The 27301-nt window shown below is 44.6% G+C and overlaps 1 protein-coding gene across 1 annotated transcript; it reads left to right on the plus strand.

The window, feature by feature from the left end:
• The first annotated feature begins 5435 nt into the window (after positions 1 to 5435).
• nfil3-5 (nuclear factor, interleukin 3 regulated, member 5) lies at positions 5436 to 19441 on the plus strand. Its single transcript, XM_061233270.1, has 2 exons — positions 5436 to 5821; positions 14617 to 19441. Exon 2 carries the CDS (start codon positions 15206 to 15208, stop codon positions 17009 to 17011), a length of 1806 nt encoding a protein of 601 aa, XP_061089254.1. The 5' UTR covers positions 5436 to 5821; positions 14617 to 15205; the 3' UTR covers positions 17012 to 19441.
• The last annotated feature ends 7860 nt before the right edge of the window (positions 19442 to 27301 follow it).

Below are 27301 nucleotides of genomic sequence, written 5' to 3' on the forward strand. Positions count from 1 at the left end.
CTCAAACAAGTCCAGCAAATGAATCCAAGTCTAAACTTGTGTCATGCCATTACCGAGGCAAGGTATGGAATTGGAACTGAGTGGAACGTATGGAATTGCCCCAGTTCGTCTCTCAGTTGATTTGCCTGTCTGCCTGCAGAACTATGGGGTTGCTTTTACCATCTGTTTTATCCACATTAATAGTTAGGTACTTTACTGAAACATTTCATTTCAAATAAGATCATTAGAACCATGCTAAAAATCAGATACAGAATATCAGAACAGAATATAATAGTTATTTTAATGTTTAGGAAAAATGTGTGTGTGTGTGTGTGTGTGTGCGTACAGGCGGGCAAGTGGTTTTAAGGAGATGATGCTGACTGGAAGCAGATGATATCCCTTTGCATCCTGAACTAGGATTAGGCCTAAGATCCCCTGTGGGTAACACAGAGTATACAGGCTGTATATTCACAACAGTAAACTGCCTACCCAATAACCATACTGAGGCAGAATATCTGACTGGAGGTAATGTTCTATGAAAGATTATAGCCCAATGTAATTAAAGGCAACATTTCAAAAAAGTGTGTCATACCATGTTATCAGTGAATTACATCAAGGTCTCTACACTAAATGGCACTGAAGGCAAATTGTTTATTCGGAATGTTTAATGGAATTAATACAGGATACATATCCCAAAAGCCACTGAGATTCCTTCCTTTTAGGCTGTAAGGATTTGTCTGTTTTTTTCAGCATGTAGATCTTCATAAAGTTTGTACCTGAGTCAGAGGCATCAGGGCGCACAGTGCTTCAGACCTGTACAGACACAGAACAGCACTTCAGACCTGTACAGACAGAGAACAGCACTTCAGACCTGTACAGACACAGAACAGCACTTCAGACCTGTACAGACACAGAACAGCACTTTACACCTGTACAGACACAGAACAGCACTTTACACCTGTACAGACACAGAACAGCACTTTAGACCTGTACAGACACAGAACAGCACTTTAGACCTGTACAGACACAGAACAGCACTTTACACCTGTACAGACACAGAACAGCACTTTACACCTGTACAGACACAGAACAGCGCTTTAGACCTGTACAGACACAGAACAGCGCTTTAGACCTGTACAGACACAGAACAGTGCTTTAGACGTGTACAGACACAGAACAGCGCTTTAGACCTGTACAGACACAGAACAGTGCTTTAGACCTGTACAGACACAGAACAGTGCTTTAGACCTGTACAGACACAGAACAGCGCTTTAGACCTGTACAGACACAGAACAGCGCTTTAGACCTGTACAGACACAGAACAGCGCTTTAGACCTGTACAGACACAGAACATCCCCCTGAAGGGCAGGCCCAGCGTGAGCAGACACAGCTCCTCCTGTTAGTCATCGCCCTGTGCCTGGGGTGGCCCTGGACTGAAGAGAAGTGTTACGTGAACAACAGGCAAAACAGGGCCAGGACTGGGGCGCTATGAACTACGGCTAAAACAAGACTAACGCATATGTGAATATGCTAATGGATGTACTGCCAACTGCAAGTGTTGAAAAACCGAAAACCAAACAAATTTGCTTTGATTTGGGTGACGACTTGAATTGTATGAAGAAAAAAATGTTAAATGTTTAGTTATTCCAGGGGTTTGATGTAATTTACCAATAACCATTGATAAATCCTGAACCATTGGTAAATTACATTTGGCCCGCTTTAACATTTTGGTTTCCTTCTTCAAATTCCAGTCTGAGACGTTCAATTTTTCTATGACTATGTGCCACCAGGGGGCAGCAAGGATCACAAATAATTTGTAGTTGCAAAAAAAAAAAAGACTGCATCGCTTTGCAGTGACAGTCATGCTGATGACAAGTTTACATAGGCAAGTTTACATATGTATTGGCTACATTCCGAAGAAAGTCATTCCATTAATCAAGCACTCAGATTATATACCCCTTCTTCTACTGTTCATTTAATCAGGCTTTTACGTATTTGATAATAAAATTATAAAAGCTAAAATTGGGTGATATAAGTCCACACAAGAGTATGACACCCTTCCTTCCTGGTACAATTAGGCAGGAAGATTGGCATACTGTGCAAGCACATGTTATCAAGATCCTTCATTCTTTTTTTATTATCTGCTTAATTAGTTGGATTAATTCAATATCAAGCTATGTTCTCCAGGTTCCACAGGGTGAAACACACAACACATTTCAAGATATCAATGCAGCAAGGAGAGAGAGGGATGAGACTTAAGGCACATGATGAAAACAGGGAGTAATTCCCGTGCAAATGGAGGCCAGGGACGGCATCCCTCCGCCACCCTCACGCCATCACGCACACTTCGCTCCATCCTCTGAGTGCCAGTGTGCATCGCTGCCACGGTGTGGTAATATCATCAGGGCAGGTGGGCTGATGCACTGGCACTCCCAGGGACTTGCAGGGATTGTAAGGCAAGCACATGTTAGCCCTTTGTCACCCCCACCCCACCGCCACACACACACCACCACAAACACACCCCAGCCCTACACACACACACACACACACACACTCCACCACCGCAAAACACACCCCAGCTCACACACACACACACACACACACAAACACTCCACCACCGCAAACACACCCCAGCTCACACACACACACACACACACACACACACTCCACCACCACACACACACCCCAACTCCCCCCACACACACTCCAGTTCCCCACACACACACACACACACACACACACACACACTCCAGCTCCCCACACACACACAAACAACACACCCCAGCTCCCCACACACACACCCCCCAACTCCCCACATACCCCAACTCTCCCCCTTTCTTCTGCAGGAGAGAAAGCCTGTTGCTAGGCAGGAAGCATGGCTGTTGCCATGGGAACCCTTGCAGACGCAGCTGGGAGGGATGGGGTTGAGGGGGAAAGTATTGGAAGAGAAAGGAGGGAGGGGGAGAGCAAGTTCAAGGCCAGCATTTTAGCTCTGCTCTCTTCATCAGCCAGGGAACAAAGAGGAAAGGAAAGAGGGAACAGAGAGAGAGCGAGAGAGAGAGAGAGCGAGAGGATCCTAAACATGGTCATCCATGAGCTTTCCTTCATCTCTCTTTAACAGTTCCTCCAGTGTGAGGATGCCATTGCATGGACATTTTCGCACAAACAAAGAGCATATTACCCAATGTGGAAAGAATGCAGGTGACTCATTTGATCCTGCTCACACTGGAATTTCCATGTTGAGCATTCCATACGTTTAGCATGCTAGTTTTCTTTGTCGAGAGCAGCAAGTAAAAGTTAATAGAAAAAGGCATCATCCAAACACACTCGCATGCTTTCACACACACACACACACACACACACACACACACACACACACTATTGTATCAGTCTAAATGCAGAACAAACCAGAGGAGTAACTGCACTGCATTAACTCACTCCCTAAAAGTCTAAGATTAAGGTTAAGACATGTTTCAAACACACCTCACCCCCCTCAACAAATCTAATATGGCTGGTGAGATGGATGTGTTGGAAACGTGGAGTGCGATTTGTGTCACACATGGCCATACTAACACCCCTCGCTCCCACCCACCCCCACCCTGGGCTGTTCATCTGAGACTGGGTACCTGCTTGTGTCTGCCAGTGTGGAAGAACAAGGAAACAAAGTGGAGAAAACAAGACACATCCACTGCTGTAACTAACCTTGAGGAACACCTCTTCCTAGCAGACAATGCAATCATATTGTCACTTACATGTCAGTAATTCCAGATGGCCACGTCTGTTAGTCCACACTCTGAAGAATGGGATCAACTGCCGCAGAGCAAAGGTGTACGTTTATCAACGTACAAGAACCGAGCAAGAAAGCAAGCCTATTCAGCACCTAACACAATATCCATTTGCAATATGTCCTACATACTTCTTAAACTGGCACGATAGTGAAATAAATACTGGAGAACAATTTGATTAGAAACAAGAAAGATAGGCAAATAAAATAATATTTCAGTTACATGTAGATATTTGATGGTAAAAATCTGATTTTGCTTTATAGTTGCCTGAAAGTTGCTTTATAGTGTATTACTATATTATTACAGAAAATAATTAATTATGTAGTCTTTCATAAGAACACTGTGATCCTTTCCATTTATCCATCATACATCGTCAGGTCTATATTACACATTGTGAATAACTGAAGTGGTTTTCATAATTCACTCTGATCCATCCATTTATATTACACACACAGACATACTACATTTATTTCCAGTACATGTCAAATTGATTTTGAAGACAAGACCAAGACCATTGCCACAGTCATTTGCGTCATCAAGAGAACATTATCACAGTTTGAGTTGGAGGAAATTAAAAAACTAAATAAATTCAGAAAAACCATAAAACAATAAATCCTTCCCAAATCCTTTAATCCACAACAATCTTGCAGAAGAACATCAGGCTCCTGGCTCAACACAAAATACAAATAAAATGTAATACCCTGACCTGTCTCTCATACTCACAGATTTATCAAGAATACACAATAATCATCAAACTGTTAACAGTAAATACTGCACATCAAATCACAAACACATCAAATATCTCAGCAAATATAATAGCCAGTATCCTCAAATATCTGAAAGCAATATAGTCTACATACTGTGCATTTATTCTTCTATTTTATGTGTGTAATACTGCTGCAAGATTGGTAAACAGTGACCAAGCATTTAAGAGTTTCCTCTGAACTGAGTTCCTAAGAAGCGCTCTGTAACTTCCTTCTGAAACATGGCCGGAGTTCTGCATTTTCACTTCTCGTTTTTACATAATGCACAAGACGGTCGTAGAGGCCGTGATGGGAAGAGTGGTCAATGCCACAAACAACGGTACTGTAAGTGGGCCGTAGACTGGGGTTGGAGACCAGGAAGGCTGTGGCAAACATTGTAAACATTGTAAACATTGCCACAGCCACACTTAGGTCATGCCGTTACAAGAATAAAAACCCAACAGATTCAATTAATAATGTGTTAAAATGCAGTTCAGCAAATAAATAGCAGACCCATGTAATGGCTGCGACGGAGAACTTGGCACGCCAGTAAATATTACGCAACAAGCTGAGAGTCTAACAGTATTTCAACATGTCAGATATTTTTTAAAACATTATAAATAAATAAAAAAGCACTGGGATCCGTTGGCATCCTTTAATGAATTGTACTGCGTAGGCTAACCACCCACTTCATTAGGAGTGACACTGATACACTTCCCACACAACAGCACATAAAACCGTACTTTCTTTTGTAAATCGTCAGCTGTCGGCATGTTTCTAAAAACGTCTCCTCCCCGGGTACTCTCTCTCCCTCTCTGTCCTACATCTGAATGGCCTTGCGTTATGCTGATACCACAATCCTATGCCCCCTCCCCCTCTCCTCACATCTCTTTGCAAGGGGAGAAGCATTGGAAATGAAGGACGAGAGAGAAAGGGAGAACAAAAACGTGACAAGGCAGCCAAAGCGCGGTGTTATGCAACTACTGACCTACTAACATACATTTTGTGTGTGTGTGAGAGAGAGCGAGAGAGAGAGAGAGAGAGAGAGAGAGAGAGAGAGAGAGAGAGAGAGAGAGAGAGAGAGAGAGAGAGAATTGGAGCAAGTCGCCAACATAACATGAGGATTCAAAGCAAAAAGGGAGACACGGAACCCACGCGCTGAGACTGAGAAACACTACCTTGGTGCCAGAGGCTCCTGGTCGATTTCAATTCAAACTTGGGAGACAAAAAGAAAGAACCGACAATACTTAACTGCTGCTGCTGAACAGAAGCGTGGCGTGGAGTGATACGGATTTGTAATTAAACGATACAAAGGTAGGCTATGTTTAAATTACTTGTACATATACTTACAAATGCATAAGTATCTGGGAAAACGCGCACTGGGTCAGAATGGTTTTAGATTGATCCTGGAGAAATATAATATATTGCCAAAACTGAGAATGGAAGATTCGTGTTCGGTATTGTATTTAGCCTATTACTATTATACTACGTGTTGCATTAGGCTATCTTTCTTTTTCATGTCCTACTAATTACTAAAGCTGTTGCGGGGTGAATTGTATTGGCTATGTTGTGCCACGCATTTTTCTCAATGTCAAGGCGAGGCAACCCCCCCCCCTTCCCCATGTTTCGGTGGTGTATTGATGTAGGCTATTCGGGGCTTGGGATGCAATTCCTTTTGGAAATTCAAAAGGTGAGAAGGTGCGATGTGAGCCAGATTTGCTGGAGCAATTCATATGTTACATTTTACACTAATGAAGCCTTCCGTTGCGCTGTCGGTCATACGAAAAACATATTGTTTTCATCTATTAAGAAAAATGGATAAAACACATTAATTTTGATTCTATATAAGCCTGCGTATTAAGAGACAATAACCTATTCATTTAGAATGGTGAAAATCAGAATATGTATTGTCCATAATACATCCTTATTTCCGTATTTTGGTAACAATTTCGTTTTGTGCATTTCTTGGTTGTTGTAAAGTAAGTACTTAGTTAAAATAATGTAGTTTACAAAGTTAGGCTATTAGTCCACACGGACAACTGGAATTCCTTTGTAAAAACGAGGAACACTTGTCTCGCTGTCACGTGTAGTAGTTCTCTGCAGCGGTTAAGGCGCGGTGGTTCTATGGCTACTTGTAGAGTTGTACCTCATTGATATCAGCGAGACTATACAGAGTAATGAACAACTACGATACATTTATCACACATTTAATCAATTTGGGCTACTCCAGTATACTGCTCTGCATATCATTTGTAATAGCCTGTGTTTTATCCCACAGCGTTGTGCACGTCATTGTTTTGTAATGAGCTATGACCTCATTTAGACTTTTGGCAAAGAAAATGGAGAAAAGTTCCAAGAAGCGTATTGAATGTAACATTTGTTGCGACTTTAATTGCTTGTTTGGACTGAAACATTGTAGCATGCTAGTGAGCTGGAAGGCGATAGCCTACAGTGACGTCGGCTTATACTACGCCTTTACGTGTGCTGTATCAATCTAGACAGGTGTCATGTAACCTATTCGTATTTTGTTTTGGAATTACATTGCAGTTGCTTTTTAAGACTATGTGTTAATGCGTAAAGAGCTAAAATTCTAATTAGATATAGGATACACTAATACGCAATACTTTCTATTGTATCCTTTCGGATGCACCGCACATTGTTTCAAATACTGTCCACTATATATTAAACAGCACAAACGGATGAAATTAGCCCACAGTGAAGAACATTTAGTTGTAGGAAACAGATTCAGGGGTAATGGCATTCTTTGAAAATTCTTTGAGGTGAGCTATGTTTAAGAAAGTATGTAACCTACCCTTGATTCCACACGTGAACCTGACTCACGTGTGAACTTCAAAAGAAGTAACAACTGCAGTGGCCTGTATAGTGTGGCGTTATCTTGTCTTTGAAGTCGAACGATATAGACCTACTTTGTAACTAATAAACGCATATAGGGTAACTATATCGACCTCGGACTTCTAGTTTTCCTGAGTTCAAGTAGAGCAATAACGGTTCATTTGTTAACCACACAATGTAATAGCCACTGATATTTGGCTGTGCGTGTGTTCCTACGTTTTACTGCGCGGTCTACATTCAGCATGGGAATAAAAAGAGGCTGCCTCCACATGTACTGTGCACCCCAGACGACATCTCAGTAAAACGTCCTTCAGTTCATGGACCTCAGACTACATCTTAGTAAAACATTCCTGCTTTGGCATAGTTGGCATGAACTATGAAGTTCAGCTTATAAGCAAGGTAATACAAATTTCTACAGGTGTGTTGTGCATTGGTCGCCATTGTCTGTACTTTTCCAGACAAAACTGCAGTTCCAGTGGCCTTTAGCGGGTTGCGTAATAAAAAAAATAATTAAAGGGCTTGTGTAGAGGAGATGATGCAACGCGTGGAAACCCAAAGTCTGTGGTATTCCCACTAAGTGGAGCTGCCAGTTGGTCGGCGCTTAACCCAGTTTAGTTTGCCAGCTTTGAAATGTAGGTCAAATCCAGTCACATGGGGAGAAGGATAGAGGAGGGGGAGTACAACTAAAAAGAAAATCCTAAAGGCTTCCTTACATAAGAAAAGGCAATGAATGCAGTGTAATTCTGTCTATTCATTATGTATTTATTCTACACCACCAGGCCTGTTTACTGTACCCATACTCTTGATTGAGTGTGAATACACATAAAAGCGAGGGCAAAAATGGTTTTTATGCAAAAAGACATGGGAAAATCATGGACTATAAAGCTTTGTGCGGCTGTAGTCCATCATCTTTAGAATCTTGGCATCAACAAGTTCAACATGTCATTCAAATGGTTTCTCACTTGATGGGTAATCGTATTTACTGTCTCACGTATCCTACACAACACGGACTTGCGTGATGAGTTTCAGCAGCATTTTGTTTCCTTTCTATTTCTTTTTGTTGTCGAGTTGCATTGGTGACGTTGACGCTTGACGGATGACACTACTTGTGTCCGTGTAAGGAGTTATACGACTGCCTTTTCTGGTGTACAAAGAAAAGTGTCGGGCAGCAATTGCCTCACAAGGCTCTCACCAGATTTGTCAACCCATGATGTTTCTTTGGGAGAGCTGTGGCATTCTGGAAAAGTGTGGCTCTCAGGTACTGGTAACTGTACAACTATGGTTAGCTAGAACATGCATCTCAGAGGCTACAGGTTTTCTCAGCTAAGGCATTATTGCTGTACCCCAGAATGAGACACCAAGCTTTAATAATGAAGGCTATTTACTGTAACGCGTAGGAGTAGGCTGCTTTCTTTGTACCTCTGTTTTTACTCCTTGTTGGATATGCCATTATAGTAAAGTAATATCATCCGGAGTGCCTTGGAAGCACAATTATTTTTCGTTACCTTCTGTAAAGCCACTGGCCTTTTTTATTTGCGTTCGCACCCTTTTCCAGAGAGCCCCTGGCTTCAAGCCCAAATCTAACACATATACCATTTCATTTCCTTGGGCGGTCCTGGGTAATTCCTCTTCAACAAGATTTTTAATTGCTTCAGTAGCGATTCCAGCTGAATACATATATGGCATGTTTTTCATTTTTATTATAAAAACAAGTTATTGATAAAAGTATCTCCTAACTGTACTGTGGCATTTTTCTGTGGGCTCATACATCATGGTTGAATGCACTTAATGTAATTCAATTAAAATAAATTCAAGATGCTTTACAGAGAAATCAGAAAGGGAAATTGAGCAAAAACCAGAGCTGAACCCCCCGAAAGCAAGCAATTGTCGTACAAACTGTACATTAGAGTCTATTGGTCTGGATACGAGTATGTTAAATTACTAAAGTACAACTGTATGGGCACAAGCCTTCCTTCTGCTCTGGTTGTACTGTATCACAAGACTCAGCTTATTTCACAAACTACTGGCAGCAGCGGAGATATACCACTCTCTTTCTGGCAGATTTGCTGCGAGTAAATAGCTTTGTAGGTGGAAAATGTATCTCTCAACAAAGCTTAATTAAGTCCAGAATTTCTAAGAGATGAAAGTCATTTCAGACTAGAGACAGCTGTGGGTCTCAAACCCTGAAATAGTCAGACAGGATGCATTTTCTTTGGATGTGCAATCAATGAGTCAGGACTTTCACAAGACATAAAAGAGAGGTCTGGTAAACACCTTTAATGTGAAATGTCTTTTATTATTTAATTTCAATGACAGAGCACGTTGCAAACCGCGACTGTGTACCAGGTATATGCGTGTCTACACTAGCAGTATCTGTGTCTGATATTTTGTAGCATTTACATGTTTGTAGCAAATTATATACAAATATACAAATATATGAAAAACATAGAAAATGATCTATATTGTGGGTGCTGGCCGTTCCTTTTTTACATGATGGCAGCCTAGAGCTCTGATTTATAACCCCCGCCCGCCCATCTCAGAACATCTATTTGATCATCCCGCCCAGGCAATATCGGTTTATGATTTTCTTCCACGTGCAGCCCACATACACAGTCTGCAGAATATTCCTGGAAGACTCCCACGCGGCACTTGCTTCAGTCAGTTTTTTGTTTTTTGTTTGTTTGTTTCTGTCGTCTTCACAGACAACCCCGCTGCTTATTCTCAGCTTTTGCGGAATGTAAAATTGATGTGCCAGTTGTCCCGCGTGTAGAGTCTTCTTTTGCTTGTTGCATTTTTTTTAAATCCCTGCTGCCTTAATTACACTTGAGTAAAAATATTCAGCTGTGCCAGGGAAACCTGACACAGTGTGAGCGTAGTGTGGTGTGGGATGGAATGATAATCCGTAATTAGAAAAATCAACATTGCCAATTATCAGAGCCGTGAATTATTTTCATTTTATGTATGTGCGTCAGCTGGGGTATGCACTGACATGGCTCGTAAGAGTACACATATAATAACTGACGTTCCCCCGTTTAAAATTGCCTGCTTTGTGACTCGTGTAAAGGCTCATCTTCATTTTTATGCCTTCAACCAAAAGAGCAAAATCTGGGCTATTCCATAAATCTCATAGATTCAGTGGAACAAATAAGTAGACCATTGTAACAGACACAATGGGAGCTGTTTAGACTACAGTGCAATTATTCTGCTGACTGGGTGAACTCTGGAAGTGCGACTCCTAGTCCGTCCATAACTGCACCTCTCTGGGCAATGGCTGACACTAAAGATTGTGAAAGACAAGGGCAAGGGCGTAGTGTTACTGCACACCGGTGTGAGGGGAGTGCAGGCCCAGCACGTGACCAGAGAGGCACATGGGAGGCTGCGATGTGTTTTCATGTTTATCTTTGTTTATGGAGCTTGGAGTTTGCCTGGAACTCCTCCCTGACTTTCAGGGATTCTTGTTCCGGGAATACGACTCCTGATGAGGAATTTGGGGAAGGGACTCCTCCACGTGCAGCGGCTGAGCGTGTCACTGAGGGAAACATGACGGGAACGTTCGCACACACACACACACACACACACACACACACCAATACACACACAAACACGTCCACAACTTTCTGACTGACTGACAGGGTTGAACTCTCTTGTTCCCCAGGGGTTCTCTCGCACACACCTGCTCTCAGGGGCTCCCCTTGTACTGTCAGCCATTTTGAGAGCCCATATCAAACAGTGTACTCTGGCGCCTAGTCTCAGCTCCAAAAATTTCAGGGGTGTACAGAAAAGCACCTAAACTGGCACCAGGGCTTTGTTACATTTCCACCACACCAGTAAAAAAAAGAAGAAAAAAGATCCGCCCAGAGTATTCTGCCTTATGTAAGGAACAATGGCCTTCTCCATTTGCTTGGCTGGGAGAAATATGCAAATAGTGTTACGATGATAGATTTCAGGTATGTCCACCCAAGGCAGAGAATAATAATGGAAAACGGGTGCTTATGCAGTGGTGGTTGTGTTTTTATGTATGTTTCCTGCTTTGTTGCTGCATGTTTATCACTGCAGACGCACAGAGGTAGGAGGGGCATTAGGGATTAATGTTAGGTATGATTCATTGCTCTATGTAATCTGTTTTTTTTGTTGTTTTTTTTGGTTGCTGACGTTTTTTTTTTCTTCTTCTTCCACCCTGCAGTGCTGGTAAAATTCCCCTCCTTTCAGCCAATCAGATCTCTTCAGGCACACTCCTCCCTCTCCCTCCTGCTCTATTTTTAGAGTATGCTCTAATTCTCCCTCTCCCTCTCCCTCCCTCCCTCGCTCCCTCCCTCCCTCCCTCCCTCGGTGCCTCACTTGCAGTTCCACTGACCTATTTTTCCGGCGTAGCGTCAAGACAGAAAGCAGTGTTTACTGCGAGGCGCGGTTTCTAGGTCAGTGGGACAGGCTAGGAGAAATTCTCTCTTTCACCCCTCCAGCTCCCATTTTCTCAAGATCTGACCCGTTCCCCCTTCATCGTATACAGCCCTCTGATTATTTAAATGATTGTAATTTACGGTAATAATTGGCAGGCGGAAGCGCAGACAATGGGGGCATTTTACACCGCGCTGAAGGAGGTGCGCTAAGCGGAAGACTACCGCACTGCTGCGGGAGGTGTGATGATCAGCCCCTGGTTGCTGAAAAGCATTTGGGGGAGAACAGGAAACTCAGGAAGCAGATAAAAAGGCTATTAAACTGCGTGAGGAAAGAGAGACTAGCGGTTTGCGGTTATGTAACGTGATGACAGACTCTGGAGCTGGGGATAAGAGGGATATCACCCAGGAAAAAGCTGGGCAGAGCGCTTCAGTGGTTAATGCAGCAAGCGGACAGTCTCAATGGGAAAACTACGCGTGAATGGACAGTCGCCCTTTGATTGCTGGTTTAGCATGGACAGAACCTAAAACAATACGCATCGCACAAGTAGTTGAAGAAGCATTATTTGAGTATGTAAATAAATGGATGAAGAAATTACATTGATCAGTCATCTGTGAAGGGTATTTTTTTGTAGTCTGGATATTGGGAATTATTGATATATTTGTATCTTTCATAACTTTGCCTAAAGTTGCATTTCTGATTCTGATAACTCATTATTGTATATCTACAGAGTGTATGTTTATGGTCTTGTACAACACAGGCAAAAACATTCAGAGCCTTATTATTATGAGCAAATAAGCGTAAAATGCGTAAAACGCGTAAAACTCTGCAATTGCTGTACATTTAGCGCAGGTGGCGGGTGAACCAGCAATCATTCTAATCGATGTGATTGTGTTGTTTTATAGAGTTTCAAGGAATTAATAAAAAAGATAAATCTGAATTAGAGAAATTGTGAGTATATAGTATATTCAGTATATTCATACATAATAATAATAATAATAATAATAATACAATTAGTGAAGTATTTTATAATCAAACATGGTAAATAATATGCATTGCTACTCAACAGTGCAAGCTTTAGGAGTCTTGTTCAGTGAGTGTTCCCATATGTGCTGGAAGCATGTTCAGGTTCTGTAAATTTACTCAAACCAAACATGTGGACACACTTGTCTGCAAACTCTCAGCACTCTCAGCACACTTTTTCACTGACTGGGGAAAACACACAGCCGTTTATGTAATATACAGTATACCCGTATTACATAAACAGTGCAGTTAGTGTGTGTATAGGAAAGCAAGTCTACACCAAGCCTTACACTCTCCTGACGTGAGTGTAAGGAGGCCAGAGGGAGGAAGAGGATGATGGTGCCCTTCTTTCTCCCCTCATTAGTTCTGTTGGCCGCAGCCCTCGCCGTGGTTACAGTACACAGCCGCAGTTATGTGACATGCTCTGGGTCGTGTCTTACACAAGCAGGCTGCAATAGGGCACCCCCCCCCCCCCGGCAGCCTTTCTGAACTGACCTATATTCTCCCCCCTCCCGGTATGTAAGCGCTTTCCCTCGTTCAGTTTGTCCACCTCTCCCTGTACCTTTATTAGCCATGCCAACAAACCCTCAACAGAAAAAAAGGCATTCACATAATATACAGTACTGGCCTCCGTGTCTCCTCATTGTTTTCATCCTAGTCTCGTAAACTGAAAGCAATCAAGTTTCGACTGTATTGCATTACATTACAGTCATTTGGTGGACGCTCTTATCTAGAGATTTCCAATAAATTGCAAATCACAACGAGGGACAAGTGCGCTGAAAACCCTTGAGTGAAGTACGGTTTTAAGTGCTGGAGTGATCACATAGATACAAACTTGAACCCTTGTAGAACAATCAGATAAACTGACCAAGTAGCAATACCACAGGTTTGGCAACTAGAACACTAAAAATAGTAAAATAATGATACATAAAAAATTATATAATCTGAAAGGCAACTTTTATTAGCAGGTTAAGGTGGAGTTCATGTTCTTGGGAGGTGGTGGTATGTAAAACTCAGGCACTGACCCATATTCCACAACTGCACAAATCCTCCCTTGCTGCACCTGTGGAGCTAACTTCCCCAGGCTTAATCTCGGGTCCTGTCTGACCACCTTTGGCGGGGTTCCATGTGTGTCGTCCTTTCAAAATAAAAGCATTCGAATGTTTCAAAAGCTTATGGGCTTCCTCGAGCTTAGATGATGTAATTATGATCGCAACTGCCAAACAATGTCACTGCCTTCTTTCCCTCATCATTTATGCCAGACATGAGGTACTTATTAATATTTTTGGCCTACAGTACACCAAAGTGCTCAGATCATTGAAAAATGCATTGAGAAAAGTGCCTGTACTTATAGATGACAGGTTTTTGAAATTCCAGAGCTTTTACTTCAAGCACATTACCTCATAGCTCTTATATCCAATAATATGACATTTCTGGCCATCCAGTACAAGTTTGTGTGTAGTTGGTAATATGATATGTGTGGTTACTTCATATCATCAGACTTCAGCATCAAGTCAGAGAGGTCGGAGGTCAAAGGCAGAATGGATTGATTACAAGGGGCATAAGGTTAGGCAGTGGCTACTATGGGTAGTACTTTGTTCTGTGGCTGCTTGAGAAGGCTTGTGCAGTCGTGACTTGTTTAAAACAAAAAAGGAAGCAGGATTTTTTTTTTTTTAAATGTCACTTGTGGTTGCAAAACAATGCAATTCATAGGTAACTAATTCCTGATAATTCCCTCACCTTAAGCATACCAAGTCATGTTATCAATTTCACGATGGTCTTGTGTCTGTACCTCTACATTCAATGAGGAATAAAACATTTTCTTTTTCTGTCTCCAGACCTTCTCTTGTGAGCAGTGACACAGATCCTGGGCCCCCAGAAACCAGTGTGGTGCAGAAGATCCAGAGGCCAACAGAGTGACCTACATCCACAGGGACGCCTGGAGCAGTGGGTCACATCTCCGCAAGATTACCAAACAAAGAACATTCTACACGCTCTTAAGACCCAAGGAATCACTTCAGGCAGCTACAACCCACTTTGCTGTTTCAAAGCAACGACTTTTACGATTCACTGTGAGCATCCTGTGCTGAGGTAAAGACACTGTGCCCTCTGTTCGTAAGATAAATGTGGAAGATTTACGTGGAGTTTCACCTTTTCTTGATCTTCCTGGCAAATCTAGACACGTGAGTGTTCAACACTAGGAGCAAGAGGAAGTAAAGGGTAACCCTACAGCAAAATCAATGAGGTTCCCTCTCAGAAGAGCACAAATACCTCACCGGGAGTTTTTTTCTGACCCTGCCACTTAGAAATCAAATCCAGATATTTTAATTGCTCTTTCCAATTTGTCCACTTTCTTTAGCTTTTCAATAATCCGATTTCAATGACAGGCAAGCGCCAAAATTCTAATCTCGTGTCCCAAGAGGAAATATGGAAAGCCTGAATTTACACGTCCTGTCATCCAACCCCAACAATCTTGAGAACTCGGAGACCTTCTCCAACTACAGCGACAGTGTGGACTCGCCCCACAGCAACCCGCCGAGGTCCACCCGCCAGCCCAAAGCCAAGCCCAACATGAGCTGCCGGCGCAAGCGGGAGTTCATCTCCGACGAGAAGAAGGACGCCTCCTACTGGGAGAAGCGCCGCAAGAACAACGAGGCGGCCAAGCGCTCGCGGGAGAAGCGCCGGCTCAACGACATGGTGCTGGAGAACCGCGTGATGGCGCTGAACGACGAGAACGTGCGGCTGAAGACGGAGCTGCTGCAGCTGAAGCTGCGCTTCGGCCTGATCAGCACCGCCTCCTACATGGAGAAGAGCCAGCAGATAGGGGCCGGCTCCTCCTCCAGGAACCCCTACTTCTCCAGCAGCGGCTACTCCAGCTCCTCTCAGGTGATGATGAACTCCGACTCTTCTGAGGCCGAGCAGTCTACCATGGGTGAGCGCCACACCCCGCTGCCCAAATACTCCCCCCGCGGCTCCCTGTCCGACATGTCCGACACCTCGTCCCGGGACAGCCCCGAGCCCATGGCCTACGAGGTGAAGCACGAAGCCGCCATGGACATGGGCGGGATGGAGGCCAACCTGTTCAACGTCCACCACGGCCTGGGATCGTCCTCCCAGCAGCACCACGCCCAGGACATGGAGCAGGTCCTGGACTATCACCGGGGTCACCAGGAGGCCGTGGCCAGCCCCGCACCCCCTGCTGCCACCCCCCAGAGGAGCGTTATCCTGTACCGCTCCAGCAGCACGTCCTACCCCGTTGAGAGCCACAGGCTGCATGACGCGGAGCAGCAGCCCCCGGCACATCACCAGCACAGCACTTCCATGGTCCATCTCGGCCAGATGAGCGGCGGCCCGGCCCGGCTCGAGAGCTCGGCCGGCGTGACCGAGGTGGCCAAGCAACTGGAGATGAAGTCCTTAGACTCCCCGCCGTATGACTATTCTAACAGCAGCAACGACGGGGGTGAAAGTCAAGGCTTTGAAGGCGGCCATCGCCACCAGCAGCAGGAGACACAGGGACACTATTACCAGAGCCACAACCTGCAGAAGGACAGCCGCCAGAGGTCTTTCGCCCCAGACCTCCTTCAAAGCAGCGAGGAGGGTGAGCTCCACCCGTACCGTCACCACCACTCCTACCTCAACTCTACAGACGAGGAGCCGCCTGTGCTGACCTACGAGGGCAACCTCAAGGCCGAGGGGTACTACCAGAAGAGTTCATCCTCCGGCAAGGACACCTCCTCCAGTGACGGGGACCCACGCAGCTCGGACAAAGAAGCCTCCACTGACGACGAGTCGCCCTCCTCCTCCAGCTCTGAGATGGGCGGCTACCACCAGAGCCTATCGGCCAGGCAGCTGGCTTTCCCCTCAGCCTGCCCGCAAGCAGAGGCGTACCATTACCAAAGCGAGGAGAACCAGGTGGAGGTCAAGGGTACTGCCCTGCCTCACAAGCTCAGGCTCAAACACAGGGCACTGAGCAATGGCGGGAGCGGGTCGCAGGGCGAATCCTCCCCCACCACGGCATCCGCCTCCCCAGGCTTGCCCCAGCACCCCTACCTGGCCCTCAGTCACAGCACCCAGCAGGGTGGCAGCACCTGCGGCTACATGCAGGGAGACAGCCCATCACCCGTGAGCTTCGGCAGGCAACTGTCCACCTCCCAAGAAGAAGGGGAGGAGAGGAAGGAGAGCAGGAGGAAAGAGTTTGGCGGTCAGAACATCCAAAACAAGAGGCATGACTGAGAGGGAGAAAAAGAGAGGAACGGACAAAATGTCTCTCTTACACTGGCATTCACAAAAAAGACTCTACAGACCAGAGCCAACTGTTATACTCTCCATCTACCAAAATACATGGTGTCCCCTTTGCCAGTACCCCAAAAGCAGAGAGCAGGACTCACTATATGAACTGGTCTTCTGGGGTGTCTTATCTGATACCATTGTATGGACCTGTCACTGGACAGTTTACCACACAACCGAAGCACTTACAGATCAGATGAAATGTATTCATGGGAAGGGGAATGGAACTCATGGTTTGTCATGAGACAGTTAAGGAGATAAGTCACCACGACGCATTAAGTACCATTAATTCATATTTGAAAGAGAGGCTGCAACCTCAAGTGCCCTTGTTACGGTTTGTGTGGTCCCATTCACTTAGACTCGGTGGGTGGCCTCCACACATCAGCAAGGCATTCTGGGAACCATCCCTGACCAAAGTTCCATTTCCCAGAGTTCCATCCTTCTATGACCCCATCACTTCCAGGCCTCTTGTACATTTTCACTTTCCACCCAGGCCTCCCCACCCTTTCATTTTCAAGCACTTGGATTGTATTTTACTGTGATATATACATATGATATAAAATATATACATATATTTTAAGAAAAAAAACAACAAAAAAGGTAAAAACAAAACAAAAGATGAGACGTCGTAAAGGAGGGAGTGGACTTGAAAGGTCATCAGTTTGCCAGTGATGGAATTATTGTACAGTCCTATCGTGTCTAACTGTTGCAGATACCACTTTAAGTAAGAAAGAAAAAAAAAGCTTCCAATGTTATTTTTTTAATTTTCTTACTTTCTCTTTTTTAATGACACTCTTAACCACAGCTTTTAAAAACTACTGTACTGCTAGTTTTCCTCCTCTTAGCACCCCTGATGGGCCAGTGCACCCTGGTCAGATATCTATATCAGGTCTGCCGTTTGTACTGCATCTCAGCAATGAAACCTTTTCAGACTGAAGACTGGAAGTCGTTAAGCTTGACTGGCTACACTCAAGAGAGTTAATATTCCAATCACTGCAATAACGTTTTTTTGGAATTTGAATTGTTTTGGGGGACAAAATCAGCAGACAAAATTAGACAGAATCGACCTCAAGTATAAAATTCAACCAGTGCCTTCCCAACCGGGACTATAGACTTTCCAGCAAGCCACCAGTCCACTGTGCATTTACTGTAACCTAACACTGGTCTGCACACTTTACGATTTGAGTTTCTATTTTTATATCCCATTAGTTTGAGCTTCTTTTTGCCCACATCTGCAGCTGAGAGAGAAAAGCCCAAGGCTACATGACTGATTAAAGTAAATAGCACATCCAGCAAAGTAACCAAGTGTATATCTGTGTGAATTTGTTTAGGATTCAAGTTGAAATGGCAAACATGAGCTGCAAGGTCTGTGTAAATACAGGAATGTGATATTAAACCAGACAATGTTGAAGTCATTCTGAAGGCTAGTGGGTGCGTGCACACACACACAGTATCCTAAGATGAACCCCACAGAAATTACACAAAGCGGCGTGCTCAGTGTTCACTGCTGGGAGTCATGAGCATATATCATGAGGTCTTCCTCTGAGATTAGCATTTGACAAAAGCTCTTACATTACCCCTGCTACCCAGTGAGGCTCTCTGCAGTCTGAGAGTTCTGATACCCACTAAAGGAGTTCCAGCTAATCCCACTGTTCATAATTGGTCTATTAATTTTCCATTGGTGCACAGATAGTGTGTGTAATTATGTAATAGTAACTATATTCATGGTTGGAATCATTAATTGGGTTGAAAATATGTAACCGGTTGCAGGGACAATCATCACTTGTTTAAGCAACATTGCTTTCTTGTCTTTTTTTTTCCTTTCTGTTTTTTCCAAGGTGCCTCCCTGTAATATACACCTCTACCTGTTCCCTGCCTTTCTCTTTCTCATACTGGGTGGCAATCGTAAGCCTGCACTGGATCGTACAGTTTATGAAGTCTGTCTGTGTTAAGTGTTTCCATGTTTCAGGTGCCAGCCACTGGCCCTTGTGTATAAATGTAAAGTTTTTCTCTCTTGGACAATGTCGTAAGGTTTATTTTATTATTTTGTATTATTATTGTTATTATTATGATTTCTGTTATTATTTCAATTGCATTTTTGGTAAGAATTTGTTTCCTGTTCCTTTTGTCGTTCTCCTTGTCTTGACAGTGATTTGTACTTGCGCCTTCCTTTCCCTATGAACATGTTTTCAGCAGTGACGTGTTTTTCTTTTCGCCAAACGGTTGTAAGAAAAAGAAAGAAAAAGGAGGAGGATGTGATAAGGAAAAAGGGGGGGGCAGTACTCATCAGCCCTCCTCAATGTGCAAGTAAAGACACTAAATGTTATTGGAGGCAGGCTGGAGAATACAAATAAAAAGATGATGAATTTCTCTAAATACGATTTGAGTGAATTTTGTTGTCCCTTTTGTCTGTTCTCAACTTCCATTTCCCCCCCAGTTAATGAATGAAATCAAGTACGGGTCAAGTTATCGACACACTGTTGAATGGCCATAAAATAGCCAAGTCGTTCAAGGATACGGTCCTCATTCGGCCATTTTACAGAATATTCAATGTTAAAGCCAGGTAGAACATTGTAGGGTGTCACTCCTATCATAGTGCATCTGGAGTCTTATCTCAGTTATAAAGTGCATCAGGAGCATCACAATGTTCCCACACTACAACACTGTCGCAACTGTATCATAGTCCAGCAATAGTATCGCTTGTGTGGCAGCTGTATCGTATTGCAGCAGCAGAATTACAGTGTGTCAGCACTAATTTCTCTTCACCAACATCACTTTATGTCAGCAGTGTTACACTGCCTGCTCTGGCAGTATTACAAGTGAGGCCACAGCAATACACGGTGCCAGAATGACTATAGTGTGTCAGCAGTACAGCGTTATGCTAATGTTTGCAATATTTCAGTATGCCAGCTGTATTATATTTTATAAGTCATTAGCATTATGGTGTGCCAGCTGCATCGCAGTGAGCAGAGAGTACTACAGAGTGCCAGGGAGACTGCAGTGAGCCAGCAGCATTAAGGTGTGTGCCCACACAAACCCCACACGCAAGCGATCTGTCAAAATCCAGGGGTGGCGTCAACCAATGCTGCACTATCAAATCAAATGCAGCAACTGTTACCTGTTACCTGTGTAGGCTTCCTATTGGTCCGTTTGCCAGGATGCGAGTGTCTGCCATTACTCCGGTCGGCCTTCCTCGAGGCATCTCCGGTATAACATGCCCTCGCATTTCCTCTATGGGCTCCAGATAACACCACGTTCAGGCCCGTGGAGGTTATGGTGGGAGCCTAAGAGGAGAAGACACCAGACACGGTCGGTGTCAGTGTCACGCCAGATGTGCCGCAGAAGGCAGAACATCTGGAACAGTCTGGCTCACTGATGGAGCTGGACCACGAACGGTCATGTCCACAGCGCCATATGAAAATTCTTATATAAGTCTAATTTAATGTTAGAGCATGTTCTGTGGAAATCTGTGCCGTGACTGTTTTTGACCCGGCTGAGTCACTGCGCCCATTCTGTGTGTGAGTTTTGGGTCAATAAAGACTCCTAAGTGCTCTGGCAGGCACCCCACATTAATGGTGACATCCCTTGGTTACTGAAAGACTACAGCTGAATGGATATGTTTAAACAATCAGGCACATTCACAGGGTTGGTAGGCTTATAATAAAGATTATCTTTCACAGGAAACTAGATGAAGCCTTTCATTTGTTTAATACAGAAGAACACGACAGAAACAGCCTTTGTGCCTTCACCTGAGATCATTTCTTTACTCCAGACACACCCATGCCTCTCTCTCTGTCTCCACCCCTGCACATACCCCTGTCCCTCTCCTGGCACAAAGGATTAATTGAAAACGGGGGAGCATTAAAGTGACACATGGGCAGACAGCATTCCAACAGTGCGGCTTATGTACATGACTGGCAGTGGCCTACTTACACAGAGACGCAAGGCAGGCAGACAAAACAACAGACAGACACACACACACACATACACAAACAGACATATGCGCACTCACACACACTGATGGTTGAAATTCAGTTTGATTATTATGATTTCTCCACTTTAAATATTACCAATCCAACAGTTGCTGAATCGCAAAAATAGAGGCTGTCCCTTCACCCTGACTCTTGGACATTTCTATGAACTATGAAGAAACCATGTTCATTCATTTGCTGATATTATTCCTCAAATGGCAAATGTACGTAAGGAGAAACGGCAAAAATGTAGTTTTATGTACAGGTCTGAAATTGAGCAGAAAAATAATTTAGCCTAAAAATAGGTGTACTGTTGGCCACACAACAGATTGACATAAATCATACAAAAATAGACGTCAGAACAGTGGTCGAGGGACGAGCAGGGCGATTCAGCAAAGCAGAATGAGAGCAGTGGGCCAGGGCGATCTCCTCGCACGCACAGAGCTGTAAAAGGGGGTCACGTTCATAACGCTGGTGAGGACAAAAGAGGCGCGGTGGCGGTCCGTTCTGAACCTGGGCAAAGCCTGCGAACAAAGCGGCTCTTTGAAACCAGACGCCTCCCCCTGCCTGCGCCCTCCGTCAGTCCTGTCCCCTGTCTGGGTCCTGAGTGCCCCCCGCCATCGCCATGGCTCCCGCCAAACCACAACCAGACGACGCCGCCTCGCCCGGGGCACCGTGGATTCTGCTGTGGCTCCCTTTCTCTTTATTTAGCCATTTTGAGTCAGTGGAAACACGCGGAAGCTTGGAAAAACAGGTCAGAGGAAAGTAGGTCAGCGTATGGGGAGAGGGGAGGAATGAGGAGTCAGGAGAGGGGGCAGAGCCGGGGGCTGGGGAGCGGGAGGAGGAGGGGAGGCGGGGCTGTGTTATGTCACAAAATGGCCTCCAGATACGCTCAGGAGTGCCGTGTGAAACAGGGGTGTGGAGAAATCTGGCCTGAGGAGGAGGTTCAGTTGAACCTGCAGACGTCTCCTGTGCTGCCAGGCTACAAGAATGGCAGCATTCCTCCGTTGTGTTAAAGAGTGCTGTGAGAGCAGCCTTGTTTGTTCACATCTTTTATTATCGGCCTCGTGGCAGAGCGTCAAACGAGCGGCGACGAGAATCCCCCACAAAATCACAGCACACAAAACCAGGACCTGCTGTCATTGATATAAACTGATCCACGTCACAGTATAAACCGGGTCCGAAGATCTTTCTTTTTGATATGGGAATTAACCCAGGTGGTGAAATTGGCAGGACACATCTGGCCGCTCGGTCGGATCTCAGAACCCAGACGGGAAGTTACAAAACTACACTGTTTCCCGTGTGTAATGCATAAGCTGATATACACATTACTGTTGTGTTGAATGGCCTGTTCTGGTCATTATGTGCTTATGTTACCGCAAAACAGTGTTTCACTGCCTTCGGATATGGATATAGTGTTCAGAGGGTTGCTGGCAAAATAAAAAAAACACCGTAATACAGCACATTGAGAAATTACCTCCCACAAACTTAAAAATATCCCAATAGGAAAACCCCAAGTCCTCACTTCCTCCTACTGCTGAGAGCCTGAGGACTCTGCAATGACACTACTGTCTGAAAAGTTATTACCAGTAGGCAAATGCCAGAATCATTGACATCTGGAGCAGTGGAAATCAAGGCCTAGCTTCATCCTAGTCGACAGAAAAACCTTTCCACCAAATGCAGCCAGGTTTTCACCTGAATGCCTCAATGGTGTTTCATCACCAACTGTTCACCACAAAAATGTTCACTGGGATACTTGTGGTCAGCTGTGAATGCTGGTTTGCGTCAGACGCTCTTGCATTTCCCCATGTGGGCTGTTTCTGGTTCCATATTTTTGCCCAAGCAGGTTTCTAGGGGTGTAGCGGGCTGCTGCTTGATTGTTTAACAGTGTCATCAGTGGCTGTTTGAATGCAGGTGGATATTTGGATATTACGAAACAGACTTTAGGGAGTGTGTGGCTCAACAATAATAAAATAATCAAGTGCAGTTTTGATATTGTTTATCTAAACCATTGTGGCAATTAATTATGCAAACAACCTGTTAATTGTCAAGATAGTGATGTGCTAAAGACGCCTGCCGGTATTTTGTTTTCAGACACGCCGTAGAAGGCTTGGTTTTCCTAAGCTTGCCTGTGCTTACAATAAAAAGAAAAAGACCTGATTGAGAGTGCTATCCTCTGGATTGCATGAGTTATGCAAACCATGAGGGGAACGTGTTTGGTGTAGATGGGACCGTGTGTTGTAACCAGGGCTGGCTCGAAGCATAGGTGAAGCTCAGCTGCCATCTGTTTGAGGGGACCAGATGAAAGGGGGGGGGGGGATAAAATTGGACATCTACATCTCGCATTCATGCAATCTCTATTCCCCCATCACGCCCCTGTTATGATGTAATCTCCATTCCCCTTTCATGACCCCCCCCCCTCTCTAGAGCCATGGTTATAACAGTACCAGGATTTTCATGTTGTAACTCCAAGTTGCTTGTAGAAGGCACAGCATATCAGTGACTCAGTAGTGGGTGTCTTTGTACATAAAAAGAAGCCCCCTACAGTGCAGGCCACAGTCTAAAGTTAATTTATATTTGAGTAGTCACAGAGTTCATACTGAGGGCAGAGATCTTCTGAAGCATTTAATCTATACATACCTGTCAAAGTCAACCCAGCGTTTCACACCTGCCCCGGTTATTTTGTTTTCCCCTTAATTCCATCTCTCTCATCCTCTCTCCGTCACCCGAATTCCCCCAGAGCACGGTACAGATTCTGCAGTGCTTTCAAAATAATTCATTAAATTCCAGGGGAAACAATTACCCAATCAAATGCCCAGCTCCCCAGCTGTATTCAGCCTCTTCTGACACCACAGAGAGCCTGCCACTGGGAGAGCCCCTCCCCAGGACGCAGGGCCACAGAGGCAGCCCTGAGCACATTTTGGGAGCGGTGGGGAGCGTATAATGAGGTACACTGCCTACCCTGGCAGTGACCCTGCATCCAGTGCCCTCACTCTGTCCTGGCACTGGGGCAGATTCAGGGCCCCCTGTCTGCTCCACTTCCTGCCTGGGAGAGCCAGCAAAGCTCTTTGGAGGTCAGCGACTGTGGCAAGCCGGGATCGGGCATTCAGAGCGAAAAGTGGCCCGGTTATGTAACCAAGGCGCCTAGAAAGTAGGTCAGAGGAAGAATGAGAGGGAGAGAGAGAGAGCGAGGGGGGAGAGAAGGGGAGTGAGAAAGAGAAACAGGAGATGAGAGAAAAAGAAGAAGGGAGAGCAGGGAGGGGAGAGGGAATGAGACGGGGGCGGAGGGACGGAGGGGGGGGGAGCGGCGAGAGGAACTCAAAGCCAAACAAAGAGCTCACTGTATCTTAGCCTCTCAAATTTCCTTCCTGCTGGACCCGAGCCCAGCCCTGTTTGTGTCACAATGCTGATGCTTTACCTAACCGCGCTCGGCTGTCACTCAAACAGAGGGGCGAAGAGGAGAGGGGCGAGGCTCTCCCAGGGATGGCACAATGCAAAGAATCTCTCAACGAGCAGCCTTGCCGCTGCCGGGATGTCACACCGCGTTATGCAAAGCTAAACTGCTGATGTGACCGAAAGAACCCCACGCTCAACTCTAAATGGATACGGTGCTGAATTATGTAACTCGATATACATTATGTACAAGTACAGAAAATCTCTGTTCAAGCGAGTGTTTCCATGTGAGTGATCCCAGGTGCACAGCGACTGAACAGGGATGAATGGTCTGGGTTTATTTGAGCTTTTGTGAGTAACATGTAACATGTGGTAAAACCTTGCTGGATGTATGTCACATATGATGTAGCTTTGCGTGTGCAGAACCTGAATGTTTTAAATGGCAATCATTCAGACAGGCTGTGCAAATCTGTGTGCATTTCTTTGTGGAGTTTTCATGTTCTCGCTGTGCCCGTGTGGCTTTCCTCCGGGTACTCCGGTTTCCTCCCACAGTCCAAAGACATGCAGGTTATGCAAACTGGAGACTCTAAATTGCCCGAAGGTGTGAGCATGTGAGCGAATGGTGTGTGTGATGGATTGGTGAACAGGGTGTATTCCAGCTTTTTCCCCAATGCATGCTGGGATAGACTACAGCCCACTCATGACCATGACCAGGAATAAGCAGGTTACATAATGGATGAATGGATGGACAAAAGGCTATACGAAATGCACACCCCAATCCATTAAAAAAGTATTTGGATTTAAAAAAGCATGAGCCCTATCATTACTCGAAGTGTAAATCTAGCTCAGTGAATATTTTTGGTACAACAGACACACAGGAGAATAACACCACGGTGTAAGTCTCTGAATCTTACATGCAGTAAAGCTTCCACTGAGGAAAGTGTGAAAAGGGCTCTAGGATTTGTACAGGGTCCTGGGCACAGCTTAATGTCACGAGGAGGAGCATAAGATGGATTTTTGGGGGGTGAAACAGAGAGGATGGTGCGTTGGAGAGGATGAGAGAGGCTCTGGACATGGCATGGCATGCAAGGAGTCTCTGAGTTCAGAGCTGAATTACTGCTGCTGTCATAGCTGCTCCCTCTTTTTATTTTTTTCCTGGCGGAAAAAATAGGTCAGTGGTCCATGTGAGGAGTGAGGGGGCACCAAAAAAGGGGATAAAGGGCTGGGGGAGAGAGAGAGAAATATAGAGACAGGCCAAGAAAAGACCAGGGATGGGGAGCCAGGGGGTAAAAATGCCCATCGTCCCCCTCGGAAAATTCACAACTATCCATTATGTACCAGCGTGTGTTACGGCAGACCACTGGGTCATCGAGTGTGAGTTGGCGCCTGCCCTACTTTCTGAGTGTGCGTAGGCTTGTTATTTTCTCTTTTTTATTGTAGTCCACTAGTTACGTCCGACATAATGTAGAGGGTTTCCACTTGGAAGCTGTGACCCATTGCAGCTGCCACTTACCCAAGATCCCTGGCTCAGAATGGGCTCCACACAGGGCAGGAAAGGGAAGGGGAATGCTGACTAACTACAGTGAGAACAAAGGGGCAGTAATATAATTACAGTGAGCGCTGCATGTTTGCGTTGGTCGGCACTTCCATTCAAAACAGCACATTTTGAACCTCAATACCTCACTCGTTTCAAAACCAATCGCAATGCCATTTCACAGGTCTAGTACAATGGCAACGGGCTCACCAACTACCGATTTTGGTATTGATACGTCATTTCTGTGTTATGGATACCCTTAAAAAATTAGCATCAAACTATACATGTACTACAGCTATACAATGTTTGGCTACAGAGTGCCGGCATATTTTTAAACCCCAAATTTAAGGACTATAAACACAGGCAGAGGGTGAGTCAACATGTCAGAGAGCCTTTTTCAAAGATAGGAAGGGATTTACAATGGTCTTGTAACAATGTTTTAACATAAAAATCTTACCTATTGTACCTTTAACTGAAATGTTTGCATTTGCTGAAAGCTTCAAAAGACAGGAAATTAAATTCATTCAGCCCGAACATCAGCCTGCTCTCCATCAAGTTATCAGCACAGATCTTTGACAACGTTAATTGTATATATTACATATCACATTCTAAAAATGATTCCTACAGTGATAATCAAAGTGATTTGTGGGTGACTGTGATTGCACAGTAGTTAGCCATGACTTTTGGTTGTTGGTCAATTACTTTTGGTCAAATATTAATAATTACCCCTAGGCCCATATACGTACATACTGTAGGCTGCATATCTGCTGCTACACTTTTATCCAGAATGACACAGTAGGCCTATATGAAAGAGATCATCGCAATATGCACTATCAATTAATTACACTAGATTAAAAATGGTATGATATGTACTGACCGTTTGTGCGCAAGCTATGTTGAAAGAGTGATATATATGTGATCCCAAAGAGGACACATTCGACATGTTGGAAATAAAGCATACTTTAGAAAAGTGCAAAATAATATATTGCCTCTAACTTTAAAATGCGAAATTGCCAATACACTTTACAGTGCACTTCTGAATTATTTGAGAGGTTTGAATCTTAAACAATCTGCCCAGTGGTGACATATTGTTTGATGTAGAGTAGACATTGTACATGGCTGTAGCATGTTGCCAGAGATCGGTGCTGATGCCTTGATGGAGAGCAGGCAACTGTAAGCGTTCGGGCTGATCAATTTAATTTACTGTCATTTGATGCTTTCAGCAAATGGAAACATTTCGCTAAAAACATCGTTTTTTGTGATGAACAGTTCTTCTAGTTCGATGGGCGAGTGAGATTAAAATGAATAACGCGCGGAGAAATGAGCGAGTGAGAGAGC

Source organism: Conger conger, chromosome 2, assembly GCF_963514075.1.
Source record: "Conger conger chromosome 2, fConCon1.1, whole genome shotgun sequence".
NCBI classification, from domain to species: domain Eukaryota; kingdom Metazoa; phylum Chordata; class Actinopteri; order Anguilliformes; family Congridae; genus Conger; species Conger conger.

Excerpts from the sequence above, each read along its gene's own strand:
- nfil3-5 (XM_061233270.1), top strand. The coding sequence starts at position 15,206 with ATGGAAAGCCTGAATTTACACGTCCTGTCATCCAACCCCAACAATCTT.